The sequence below is a fragment of the Ambystoma mexicanum genome, chromosome 7p (genome assembly GCF_040938575.1).
Source record: "Ambystoma mexicanum isolate Mex_15411 chromosome 7p, UKY_AmexF1_1, whole genome shotgun sequence".
Taxonomy (NCBI): Eukaryota; Metazoa; Chordata; class Amphibia; order Caudata; family Ambystomatidae; genus Ambystoma; species Ambystoma mexicanum.
Window position 1 is genome coordinate 807,539,438 of NC_090939.1, and position 14,571 is coordinate 807,554,008.

The following is a 14,571-nucleotide window of genomic DNA, read 5'->3' on the forward strand; positions in this document are numbered from 1 at the left end:
AAGTAGCCTGATCAGTATGACACAGCAGCTCAGCTGAACACTCTGAACACTCTTAAAATAGTACCGTACAGACACAGAAACACACACACACACACACACACACCACACACACAACTGAGCACCTCTGTAATGTAAGACTTCTACATCCATTCTGCATCCCACGTTCACTTTTGTTTTCATGGCCACCAATTCAAACATTTTAATTTATTTAGGATTTTTCTTTCCATGTAGGGTCGAATCGGCGCCATTTCACCACTATGGGAAGAGCTGCAGATTTTCCCTGATTTCCAGCTCACTGGAACCCAGGACCTGCACCGTATTGGGCTGAACTTGGCTCACCCTCGTAAGGAGTATGATTCCTCAACTGCTGTAAATTAGCATCAGTTTAGCACTTATGCCAATTTTAAGCAGTGTTTTGATAGTTTACTTAAGTTAATGCTTTATTGAATGTCTTGAACTCCACTCATTTCTTTAGTTTGTTGTGTTAGTTGACTCTTTTATTTTGACTTAATTTGCCTACATTGCCCACTGGAGTTTGCTGAGGCTCCAATAAATTCAATTTGCTTTATTTTGAATTGGCTTTTCAACCAGCTTCATGTTGATGGACATTTACCACTAGAGGTAGTGCTTAAGATGCGCCATGATTTCAAGCCAGCTGAGTGGATACAATTCCACATGACTGAGGTTTTGCACCTCTTTGGGCCACCTGCCACTGTCCGTCCTAAAACCCGCTCCCAGGTTTGGGCATGGTGTCCAATCTGCACACTATTCTACATAGTTGGGCAATAGATCTCCCTATTCATATAGGGTCTCATTTAGCAAAAAGCGGTAATTGCAGGTAGGGGAACACCAAGGTTAGAACCTCTGTGATGTTTTGTCCCCTGCTTGCAATTTTCCACATACACAAAACAGTGTGGTAAATGAAAGAGTAAAAACAGGCAAAATCACCATTACTCTTTGCTTTTACTCCCTGTTTTGTGAAACGTGAATGCTGCCTGCATCTACGCTTTGAAGATAACATTTGTAATGGACTCATGGAATACTCTATCTTTTTTGCAGGTGCTAGAAACTGACAAATTCCATGGGAATTCATTGCTTTCATACCAACTTGAAAATGTCATGGGGCATAAAAAGCATGTGGCCATCATGGTACTTCTGTGCCTCCAAATGGCTCTAAAATTCAGGATTTCGAAATCACCCAAAACATTTCAAAGTTGCACAGGTAACTCTGCATCGTCTGCCAAGTTCTCTTTGGGAGGTTTGGTTAAAAAAAGGGATTTAGAGTGTTTCACATTTGCTGAGGTGTGTAGGGAATTATACAATGTGAAATGTTCCATGTTCTTCTGTGTAAAAAAGAGACATCCACGTTTGCGTTTTTACTAATGTCTATATTCCTTGTACATGAGTATTTTATGCTTTTCTACGTTTTTATAACTGTGTTTTGATAAACCACTTTTGGACCCTGTTCTATTTTGAACAAATCCATATAAAAGCCAGAGTGCTATTAAAAAATAATGCGCGTGTCCTCTGACTGTTTGGGTATGCTCTCACAATATAAAGGCTAGTGTGTTCAGCACTGCACTAAGTCTGCAATTGTAACCAAGAGGACCTACATAAAATGAACATAACAGCAAGTGAATTCTGCAGGTTTTTGATGCATGTTTTTGCAGGTGGTGAAGGTAACCAGTGATATACAATAATCCTGCACCTTCTATATCCTTCCACTTAAATCAACTTATCTCATCACAACTGCTTTGTATGCACATTTTTGGGAAACAGTAGAAGTTTCCCTTTATCCGATACTTTGCATGTCAACCTCTGTAAAATGATTTCCTCAATTAGCAACACTCCCCAAATTGATACTCATCTGTACAACTTAATTTCACATTTTGATTTAGAGTTTTGAAAATCTGATATTAAAACCCTTCTCCTAAGCACAAGGTAGAACTTCAATAATCCTTTATCAATGCACAATCTTATTCTGGGGTTAAAACTAGATGTACTGTTTATCAAGGAAACATTCTGATCATTGTTTGACAGCTCGTATTGCTTATATACAGTCTAGGAATTGCACATGTATTCAAAATTGAGAAAATGTACTATTATTTTTAAAAACTCCTTTAGCTTTACTAGTAAAGCTACTCTTAATATTTCAAATAGGTCTCTCCCCACGTCAAATGTCTTTTTACGCTCACTGACTCAGTGGATCTTAGCTTAGTCTTGTTTATCATCCACCACTGTAGATCCAGGATTTTCTTTCTATTCTTTTAGATGTTGTTACCCCATTATGCTGACCTGCTCCAAACTCATAGCATTGGGAGACCTAAACAATATATCTGATGTGTCAGATTACAACACCCATATTAAATGCTATAGATGATGTGTGACTCTTGCAGTTTTTTAATGTCCTATTCACATGGTGGGCCACACTTTGTATTACACATTTTACAATTGAAGTGGCCCTGTTGCATCCTTTTTTTTTCCAAATCAACCATTCTTCCATGACAAGAACAAACCCAGCTACCCTCAGCCACCTCTTCTCCCTCTCTCATCTCTGACTGTCTGTCTGCTATCCTGGAGAGTTGTGCCACCAATGATCTATGCCTTAATGTCAGTAAGACTGAGATTCTCCTCATCGGCACACCCAATCCCTCCTTTTCTGTCACTCTCTGGTCAGCCTCTCTTGGCCCTCTTCCTGCTCCCACCTGTGAGGCTGAAAACCTCGGGGGTCACCTTCAACTCCACACTATCCTTCTCTCCTCACATCTCTGATGTATCTAAGAAGTCACACTACCAACTGCACCTCCTCTGAGGTATTCTTCCTTTCCTCTCCTTCCCCCAGAGCTCACTGTCTCCAGAGCTTTGGTTCTCTCTAGGCTGGACTATTGCAACAGCCTCTTTCTAAATCTGCCTGCTACTACTCTCTGCCCTCTGTCCTTGACCTCAAGCCCTGGGATCATGTCTCTCAAGGACTGAAATCACTGAACTGGCTCCTAGTGGCTGCAAGGTTTAAGTTCAAAACCTTCTGCATTGTCCACAAGGCCTTCTGGGGCCTGGGGCCTCAATACCTTTGACTCTCACTTCCTAAATATCTTCCTTCTCGAGCTCTTCGCTCATCCGCCTCCAACTCCCTCAGGGTCAGTCGCTCCTCCAAGCAACGAGCTGGTGCTAGAACACTTTCTTCGGCTGAAGCCTCTCTCTGGAACAGCCTCCCTGCCTCCCTGAAACTTGAGGAGAACCATCTCTGTTCCGGAAGCACCTCAAAACCTTTCTCTTTGCTTCTGCTTTTTCTCCTCCTCTCCCCTGCTGACGTCCTGGCTGAAACTGAAACTGCACTGGTTACCTGGCCACTCTTTGATCTCTGGCCCAGGTCCCTCCGCTGCCAGTCACACACACCTGCACTGCCTTCCTGGCAACCCCCGCACTTGGGGACTGTTTTCTGTATCCCCACAGTCCCGCTACCAGCACTTGACACCTGATGTCTGCACTTACCCTTGCACCTGCCACCTATTGGCCGTACTTTCACTTATTGTTTATTTATTCTATTATCCCATGTACTGCACTGTCCCCTCCCCCTCCCTTCCCATGCACTTGCATGATCTGAATGACACCTGGCCTAGTAGGATCATTGTCTGTCTTCCCTCTGTTCCCCCTCCCTTGCCTCATCACGCCTTGAAAGACTTTTGTATAGGCACGTTATAAATGACATATCATATCATGGCATCCTCCAGGCCACTTTTGCTGACTGTACAGCTGTGAGAAGGCCTTACCCTAGGTAAAATACTTTTTTGATAGGTCGGGTATATGCTGTTGCCATGTTACCCGTTAAGAAGGTGTTCAAGTGTAGAGTGGTGCAAGACATGGTACATGGTACATGTAGGTGCCAGCAGTTCTCTTTCCGTCAATTTGACCTATTATTCACTTGTATGGTGATTAACCTAAGTTGCCCTTCACCTGGGAGACGCTTAGGGTTCTGCACTAGACCGTATTAAACTCGGTATATCAGTGGCTAGAAACATTTAAATAGTTTAACATTCTACATTTAAAGATAAAGATATGACTGTGTTGCTCCATTTCATTGGTATTTATATCAATCACCAATATTAAGACACAAACTCAAGCCATACCTTTCCCTTCGTTAATCTCATGTCTGCATCAGATGCTTTGTCTCGGGAGGATAGCTCAAGGGCAACCTGCTCGCCTTGGAAGCAAGACGACACGAGCAACACAGGTTTGATCTCCGGGTCCGTGCTTAGAAACCTCTGGGTATTAAGCGTGTTATAAATAACATATCACATCATACCTGAAGCCTTTGGACTTTCTTGATCTTTGTTGAGTCTCTTGTTGGCTACATCAGTTGAGGATGTATGTTTTTTGCATAAAGATGTCTCTTAACGTGAACAAGAGATCCAAAATCCTACTGCAAAACCTTACCATTATTACTGACATGGGCTGTGTCTAGGTGATGGATTGGATTCCTCTCTCAAACATTTTTTTGCATATCAGAAAATATACAAAGGCAATGTGCATGAGAAAACTAAACGTTCTGAATAGTAATACCATGTTTGCAAAAGGAGACCAAAGGGGGACCTATGCTTCGTGATAGTACCAGAATATATACAATGAAAGAAACATCTCAAATTAAAATTGCCTTAGTGACAGTGTGATGAATAATTGTAAAATAACACCCAAAGATTGCAAAATACATGAACGTGTATATCACCAGCATGCCAGTCTCCATGTGGTTGCTGATGCAAAGGTGTCCAACACATACTGTATATGAAAAGGTAGTTCTTTGTGAATCGGCCCTTGGTTGAACATGGATTTTTTTGTATATTAAACATAAACTACATTTGTTCAGCTAGTCCCATACACAAGTAACATCTGGTTACCTTTATATTGGAATGGAACATAATATTCTTCTCCATTCAAACAATTATAAAACATCCCAATTATAAATGACTACCCCCCCTCTCTCCCTCTCTCTTTCTCTCTGCCTCTCTCTTTCTCTCTCTCACTTTCTATAGAAGAATATATAATCCTTATATAATCTTTCCCTTAGAATTAATTCATGTTCATGATCAACAGACAGTTTATTATGTAACTGTGACAGCCTCATAGTAACTTTACACTAGACATAGTCACAGAAAGCAGCCGCGCTTCCATCAACGTACATTTGGCATCATTAGCCGATAGACAAGAAGAACACGCCCATCTTGAGCGGTCGCAAAGATGATTCCCTTGCTCTGTGCAATGTAAACAGAGTTTAAAGTTAAAAACATATCTAATTAGGATCATGTTCCATTCCTGAATTAAAAACAAATACCCTTAATGTTTCCAAGACATGTCTTACATACAGCTATATATGGATTCTGTCTTTTCCCCTAAACATATTTCCAAATATTAGTTTGCCATTCATACTTAATGCCAAACTATTATAACATTACATGTTACAGCATGTTTCACAATGTTATAAAACATATTTTATTGCTTTTCCCACATTATACTATATAATAAAAGTCAAGATGTTTGTTTGTCTGAAAAGATACTGTCCGCTTCCCCTGTTATCCCCCCAGCACTAGAGGGAGCTGTTGCCTTGAGCATACAACAATAAGGCTTCAAGTTCATCTTCCAGTCAAACAAAATGGGCCTCATTATGACTCTGGCGGTAGCTGTGCTGGTTAAAACAGTACGGCTGCCGCCACAGAATTTTTTTCTTCAATGGGGACTTACTGGGGCATTACAGCCCCGGCGGTCCCTATGGCAGGGAACCGGAAAAAGAAAATCCCATTTGTGCCTCTTTGGACTCAATGGCAATGGGAGGATGGATGCACCGGCACTGCCCGTCCGGAAACAACGGTACGAGCAAGCTTACCAGTACCGTTGTTTCCGGACCGGCAATCTTGTAATGAGGCCCAATGGATATTTAATTTTATCACTGCTAGAGGGAGCTGTTGCCTTACACATACAACAAGAGGACTTCAAGTTCATCTTCCAGGCAAACAACATGTGTATTTCAACAAGGATGACATGCAATTAGATGCCCCAAAACAGGGAATTGTATTACTCTGACATCCCTCAGCATTATATAATTGAGTCCAAAACCCATAAGTGGAATCCAAGACAATGGGGAGCAGAACAATAATTGACCGTATGTACAATGTTGAACTTTCAATGTATTCTGTGAGATTGTGTTTAATTACTACTCTTCCACGTAAAAAGAGCAAGATCCTGTACATTTTATTTTCTAATGACATAAATTATGTTAAAATACACCACATTATATAATTAGACTCTGCAAATGTCTTCCTTTACACACATTAGCCCATGTAAACAGGCTTTTCCACTAGTGCACTATAAACAAACTGATGTATATCAGGCTTTCTTTAACACTTTTTCAATAGGTGTAACAATGTGGGTTACTTGCTTGAGTTGAGAAGAGGTGGATAGCATTGTTGCTGGCTACAAGACTATGTACAGCAATCTCTATTATTCTGCATCATGCTCAGTCCAGTGCCAACACAGTGGATCATTTACGGTACTTCCAACCAGGCAGAATTAAATAGGGACAGTCTTAAAACACACACCTCTAATGGGTAACCTACCTGCTATTGTCTCATCTTTCCCCGTCAGGCTGCGGTATAATAACACTACCTCTATTCTGAACGTGAAACACATAACCCCAAGAAACAGGAGAAGAGTTGTTGACAAGATCACCATAATCATTCCGGTCTTAAAGGCATGTTTCGGGATATCCTGGGTTTCCTCTGAAATGAAATGTGTGTGCACAAAGAATACTGTTTTTAGTGCTTTAAAGCAGATACAGACTACATTAAAACATGTCCTTCAAAATAACAGCCAAGCAAAATTAGCAGCTGCTAGAATCAGAAAAGGTGATTATAGAAACAAATGTCAACAATATTTCGAACTGCATGAGAAAAATGGTAATCTCATCCGACAGATGCCCCAATTAAACATGAGGAATTTAGAAAGTGTATTAGTAACCCGGCGAGAGACAATCAGAAGGCAAGAGCCATTCTGATTGGCTCTCGCCAGGTCCCTACCCGGCCGGGAATCCCTTCATCGGGATTCCACGGCCTTTGTTCCCGGCAGGGGGCGGGGCAGCCCCTCAGCCAATGAGGAGGCTAGAAGCGGGGCCATCCCCGCTCCGAGCCTCCCCGCGGCTGAGAGGCTGCCTTCACCCCCCGCCGGGGACTCGGGTAAGGAATTTTTTTTTTTCTAAATCCCCTCCCTCCCCCCCACTTACCTTCTTGTTCCTGCGTCCCCGGCGGGGGACGAGGAAAGCCTACAGCCGTGTGGAGACTCAGAGTGGGGCCATCTCCGCTCCGCGCCTCCACACGACCGGAGGCTTTCCTCGTCGCCCGCCAGGGAAGCAGGTACGTTATTTATTTATTTTTTTCTCCCACTCCCGCCCTGCCAACCCCACTTACCTTATTTTTTATCCTTTTTCGGGAGCGGACGCGCTGGGAACACTTGTGTTCCCAACGCGTCCGCTCCCGATGCCCGCCATGGAAAGGGAAAACGGACTTTGTTTTCCCTTTCCCTGGCGGCGGCCATTTTCTTGGTCGTTTTTTTTTCTCCTGAAACGCTGCAGTGCCGAAACGCTGCAGCGTTTCAGGACAAAAAAAAAGCTTTTAATGCCCCGGTCACACAATTTTTGCGGCCCGGGGTACTAATAGCAATAGAACCCTCGCGTCGGGGGCATTACCATCTCAGGTAATGCCCCGGGTCCTTCGGTAAGGCCCTCGCTTTGCTCAGGTCCTTACCTATGGGCCCCGGGGCATTACCTGAGACGGTTATGCCCCCGACGCGAGGGTTCTATTGCTTAAGTAGCAAATGTAATAAGAATAATAAGAATAATAATAACCAATCATCTGGGGCTATATACAAGGGAATACATTTGCACATTCAATGTCTGGGGGTCACAATGTGCAGCAGCGCCTGCACACACTATTCCTGCGTATTATGACTCACAAAGAATTCCAGTAGCTAATACAAGTTTAAGAAAATTACTGTCTGAAACACCAACATTAGAAAACAGTTCCAAAAGTCCTAAAAAGAATTCAAAAATAAACATCAGCAAGGAAAATAATTCAGGATCGATGAATAGAATGGCGAAAGAGCACGGTTTAAATCAGTATATTCCCCATTTAAAAGAAAAGACAAAAGTAAAATGGCAGGAGGGAATGAAAGGGCAGGGTGCTCAGAAATGGATGCCTGCTGTAAATGTACCACTAAAGAAATGAAAAAGAACGTACAAACATAACAATGGTGCCAATTCACAAACACATTGTGCCTGCACAATTTGCAACTGAAAATGAAAATGGGACTAACACCAAACAAATAAGAAAAGCAGGCGTAAATCCCTGGAATTAAATACGTTTTAAAGTGTAGCTAAATAATTTTGACATGTTTACTTGAAAGTGTCGTTAAACTTTTGGAAAAGTTAACTAATTTTACGAAAACATGTTTTGAAACGTGGAAATTGTTCCTGCAACTTTCCATGTGTTCCAAAATGTAAACCGTGCCAACTTGCTGGAGGAGGAAGTTAAACAAAAAAAAGATTTTTTTGACTCACGTTATTCCATTTGTGAGGTTAGCACTCTCTGCAATTTGTATTTCCCAGCCATAGAGACTCCCTCAGACACCCCTTTTTGCAAATAGGTAATTGGCGTCACTGGTGATACACCTGCCTCCCTTTCTCCATGTCCATTCAGTAACCCTTTTTTCGTGACAGGGACAAAGGACTCTTTTCACTGTTTTGTTACTCAGTCACATTTTGTGCTTTTTCGTAGAAGCAAATGCTTCTTTCATTGCCTATCAGGTCTAGTTCATAAAATGGGGACGGTCAGCTGGATGCATGACGCAGAATCACAAACAAATATCCCATAAATAAGAATGAAATCAAATGAAATTGAAAAATGTCAAGCTTTCCTTTTCAAACTTAGATGTTTCAAATGTGTGGTTTTAAAACCTCTCAACTAAACCAGAATTTCATGTGTGTATTCCACAATTTGAGCTTACCGCACTTTGGGCCAGATTCTGAAAAATTATTTTGGTGCATATTATCAATTACACCAAACAAGCTGCATTGAAATCCACAAAGGGAATATGCATTTGAACATCTTAGATGTGCACATTGAGATGATTTTTTTTTTACTCCCGTTTTGAATTAGAACAAATAAGGTGGCATTTTTGCATATCCCAATGCACATCCCGATTCCACACATGGGATGCGCTTTGAAATGCATGAAAATCAAAGACATTCACTTGCACCTGTTTGGAACAGGCACAGGGGAAGGTCAGTGTCGTAACACAAATTGTGGGCACCAGCCTGCAATAAATGCTGAGGGGGCGCTCCCCAACACAGCAACAAATCACGGGTCGTGCCACTATCTGGGCCGGCCTAGATTCTCACGCTTGTGCAATACGCACAAATGTGCTGTTGAAGGGGTATGTCGCACACTACACTAGGAGAAAGATATAAATATGTGTTTTAATACAATATACAGCACACTTTGAGAAAAAATGTCTAAAAAGCCATAGAGTTTGCAATGACTTTGTAGTGAAACACCAATCTAATACATGCAAGTCACCAACAGTGCACAGGAACATTAATGCTCTACTATTAAAAATGCTCTGCCACAATGAAAACGTATTCAACTGGCTGCACAATGTAGACCAGTGTAGACACGTAATAACATTACAGTAAAGCATGCCAGGCCACATTTAGACATACCTAGACTGGTTGCACCAAAATGCCAGTCGAGGCAATAACACTCATCAAGAAGATAACACACATTGAAGCCCGCGTCTCTGTGGCCTCTAACAACATGGCCAAACTCTTTAAAATCTGGAAGTAACTGGTCAATCATGTTGCAGTCTTTAGCTCTCCTGTTCCCTCCCAGGCCCTCTGTATGGCTCTGTTCTCTCACTTCTCTGCTAAAACTCAGGACATCCTGTCCTCCATCTCCTCTTCCTCTCCCTCTTCCTCTCTTGCACCACCCCCCCTTGGCCATCTCTTCTTCTCTTTCACCTTTCTCCTCTTTCTCTCTGACAATACATGATGAGGTTTATAGACAAGTTCGATCTATGAAAGTGATGCCCAAACAGGTGCTCCCCTGCTCCTCTAGAACCATCAAGCACCATATTGACACCCTTGCTCCAGCCTTGGACGATTTCTGTAATCACTCTTTCACCACTGGAACTTCCCCTCTCACCTTAAGAACTCCCTTGTACACCCACTCCTCAAGAAGCCATCTGCCTTTCCTGCCTCCTCAACAAACTATCGCCCAATATCCATCACCCATTCCTGGGAAAACTGTTGGAGAAAACTGGCCATCTCCCAGCTTACTCTCCACACTGAATCTGTTGGTTGTCTCCATGACCATCAGTCTGGCTTCAGAGCTGCCAGAGGCAGGGAAACTGCTCTCCTGAACACCCATGAAAATCTGCTCTCTAACCTTGATTGCAGCATTCCTTCTGTCCTCCTCCTCCCTGATATTTCCTCTGCTTTTGACATGGTCAACCACGCCATCCTTATCAATTGACTCCATGAGAACCTGGGCATCATGGATCAGGCCCTTGAGTGGCTGACCTCCTCCCTCTTGGATTGCCCCTCCCAGGTGCAACCTGCTCCCTTTCTCTCCACCACATCTCTCTATACCTGTGGTGTTCCACAGGGCTCCATCATCTCACCCTTGTTTATCGTCCTCTCCTTTACCCCCTTGGCCCACCTGATCTCTACCTTCTCCTCTTATGAGGATGACACTCAACTTTCCTTCAGCCTCCCCTCAGAATACTCTCCTCTCTCTCATTCCTGACTGTCTATCCGTGATTCAGGATTGGTGTCCCTCCAACAATCTCTCCCTTAATGCCAGTAAGATGGAGATCCTTCTCATTGGGACCCCTGCCCTTGCTTTCCATCTCGCACTTTGGCTGCCCATCTTGGGTCCTCTTCCTTCGCCTTCCTGCGAGGCAAAAAACATTGTTGTCATCTTTGACTCCACTCTCTCTTTCTCCTCTCATATCTCAGACGTCGCCAAGAAGTCCCACTACCAGCTGCTCCTCCTTAAAGGGACTCTTCCCTTTCACGCTTTCCCCCAGAAGCTCATTGTCTCCAGAGCCCTGGTTTTCTCTAGGCTGGACTACTGCAACATCCTCTTTCTCAACCTGCCTTCCTCTACTCTCCACCCTCTGGAACTAATCCAGAACAGGACTGTGAGATGTATCCTTGGCCTGAAGCCCAGAGATCATATCTCTCCAACCCTGAAATCCCACCACTGGCTCCCGGATGCTGCAAGGATCAAGTTCAAGACCCTTTGCATTGTCCACAAAGCTTTCAGGGACCGGGTCCACACTACATCCAACTCTCTCTTCCAAAATACCTTCCTTCTCAAGCCCTTTGCTCAGCTACCTCCAACTCTCTAAGGGTTAGATGCTTCTCCAGGCAGAGAGTGGGGGCGGGGGTGTAGATTTCTCTCCCCTGCAGGTGCCTCCCTCTGGAAAGCCCTCCCTGTACCTCTCAAACTTGAGCTGGACCACCTGAAGATCTAGAAGCAGCTAAAAACGTTCCTCTTCTTCTCTGCTTTCTCTCTCCCCTGCTGCCCTACCCGACCTACCTATCTGCTGTACCAACTGGTTACTTGGCTATACTCAGAGTCTCACTGAGTCCAGACTCTTTCTTGATCAGTCACCCCTGCACTGCCTCTGGGCCTACCGCACACTTAGGCACTGTAACTGTAACCCGTTCTCCTTGCACTACTCAGAGCTGTGCTGCCCTGTTTTTCCCTCCCCTCTCTCTTGCACTTCCCCCTTCCCTTTCCCCTTTGACTTTTCGTTCTTGCACCCGCACGATCTAAATGACAAAAGGCCTAGTAAGATAATTTGTCTTGTCCTCCCTCTATCTCCCCTCCCTTGTTTTGTCGCACCTAGAAACATGTGCGTACATGTGCGTTATAAATGACTTATATCGTATCATTTTATCAAAGATGCCCAGAAAAAAATACAATCCCGCAGTAAAAAACAGCTAGTCTGGCAGCACTCAGCTGCTAGTCTAGCCAGGTAATTACACTTAGCAGGACTGCTTCATCAGAAATGCCCAGTTATAAAAAATACTAATACCACATATCATGCCTGCTTAGACTGGACATGGACAACCATTATGATTTGTCGCACAATCCTGCCACCCCACACATATCCCCTCTCCCTCCCAGCCCTACCCCAACCTCCAAAATCAGCTCTTTGGCCCAGAATTACCTCCACGTCCCTCTTCCTTGTCCCAGAGCTTATGTATGAGGCTCCTTGCCTTATAGGTAAGTACTGGGGAGTGGTACTTGGAGTAATGAAGATAACAGGTAGCTAAGTCAGGCATTACCTCCATGTACCTCTACGACATCCCAGTACTTGTGTAGGAGGCAGAGAGCTTCATACGCAAGTACTAGGATAGGGAAGAATAGGGCTAGGAGTAATGAAGATTACCAATAAGTAATCAAGGTATTAAACACAAGTAGTGGTGCAACAGCATTGAGTTAACTGGGATTCAACCCCCCCCCCTGAAATGTTGGGCTTGTGGACTCGACCTGGCTGACCTTCAGAGCAGTTGCCGGATAGAGCAGGAAACACGTGTTAAATGGCACCTGGGTTTCACTGTTAACAAGAGCCCAACAAATACTAACATAAAGCATTTCACTGTTAGTACCTGCATTCAAAAGCCACATTTTTAGGCAATTGAAATAGTTATGTGGCTTTAGTACTTTCATGCCAGGAGAGCGATTGGAAGGATAGAGAGGGAACAGGAGACCACTCATTCTCACAGCCGTCCATAAGTGGGAGCTTTCAACTTTAAAGGGGAGAGTTAACTGCTTGTGACATTGAAGCTGCACTAGAATAGTCTCATTAAAAATGTGTAAAGAAATTAGATGCCCCCACACAAATAAATATGCCACTCCCCCATCGCCTGTGAAGTTAGCGCCTCTCCCAACATTTGAAGGGTTAGCCCCCCGAAATGCAGGTTTTGTTGCACCCCTGAACTCAAGCACACGCACCATTCACCATACACACACATGCACACCCAGCCACACATACATTTAAGTGTGCACTCTTTCACCATACAGGCACATCCAGGCAGCCACCTTACATTTAAGTGTGCTCCCTTTCAGAATACAGGCACACCCAGGCAGCCACCCGTACATTTAAGTGTGCACCCTTTCACCATACAGACACACACACAGTCACCCACCCATACATTTAAGTGGGCACCCTTTCACCATACACTCACATAGGCAGCCACCTATACATTTAAGTGTGCACCCTTTCACCATGCAGGCACATCCAGGCAGCCACCATACATTTAAGCATGTTCCCTTTCAGCATACAGGCACACCCAGGCAGCCACCCGTACATTTAAGTGTGCACCCTTTCACCATACAGGCACACACACACAGTCACCCACCCATACATTTAAGTGGGCACCCTTTCACCATACACTCATACAGGCAGCCACCTATACATTTAAGTGTGCACCCTTTCACCATGCAGGCACACCTAGGCAGTCACCCGTACATTTAAGTGTGTACCCTTTCACCATACACTCACACACGCACACGTCATGGGGTTGAGGGGAGCCCTAATACTTCAAAAATAAATTCTTTCTTTTTGAAGTCACTCTGACTTCATAAAGACATTATTTACATTAAGGACCGAACTATAACGGAAATAATTTCTTTATGAATGCAGAGTGGCTTCAAAAATAAATGGTTTCTTTTTTAAGTCATAGGACACCCTCCACCCCAGGACTCCAGCCCAGGGTCTTCCATGGCATGGGGTGGGGAAATCCCTTGGACTTGGAAAAAAAAGTTTCTTTTTGTAGACACATTGCCTTCATAAAAAAAAAATCTGTTACAGAAATAATTTCTTTATGAAGGCAGTGTGAAATCAAAAAGAAAAAAAAAATCTTTTTTGAAAAAAAATGTTTTTCTTTCTCCAAGTGGGTCCCCTCACAGAACATGTGCTGGTGGGGCCCCCGGCACCGTGGGGACTGTGGGGGGCCCCATTACACCAGTGGGGAAGGTGCTGCATGAGAGGTTTTTCGGATCCTTTCATGCAGTTGCTTTTAAAGGGCAAAGCAGACTCATTTTGTGGCTTGTCACTGTGAAATGTGCTCCCAGTGGGTGCTGGGAGCCTGCAATACATTAGGGTTGGGGGCAAACTCCCACCACTGATTTATTCAAGGGGGCTGGTCAGTGTATCTTTTCTGCTGCTGCCAAGCCCTCTGAATTGCGAAAGTCACCTTTAAGAAACATATTTCTCAAATAAACACAAATGAAAAACCTACGTCCCCTTTGCTTTTCGCATACATTTCTGAAAATCTGGCACTTTCTGTTGGTATGAAGATGCTGATTTACAAAAAAAGAACACATCATAATTGTTTTTTTTATAAGGCGCGTATTACTGGGGACCAGTTTCTAAGCGCCAGACCGGGATTCAAACCTGTTTACTATGCATTGACGTGCTATGCTATGCGTTTTCTTGCTTCCAAGACAAATCATG

At 43.7% G+C, this 14,571-nt stretch overlaps 1 protein-coding gene across 1 annotated transcript in view; it reads right to left on the minus strand.

The window, feature by feature from the left end:
- LOC138526001 (interleukin-18 receptor 1-like) overlaps positions 1–14,571 on the minus strand; it is a 181,283-nt gene that overhangs the window by 106,399 nt on the left and 60,313 nt on the right. Inside the window, exon 5 of the mRNA XM_069636291.1 lies at positions 6,606–6,661. Coding sequence (XP_069492392.1) covers positions 6,606–6,661 — 56 coding nt within the window. The remainder of the gene's footprint in view (positions 1–6,605; positions 6,662–14,571) is intronic.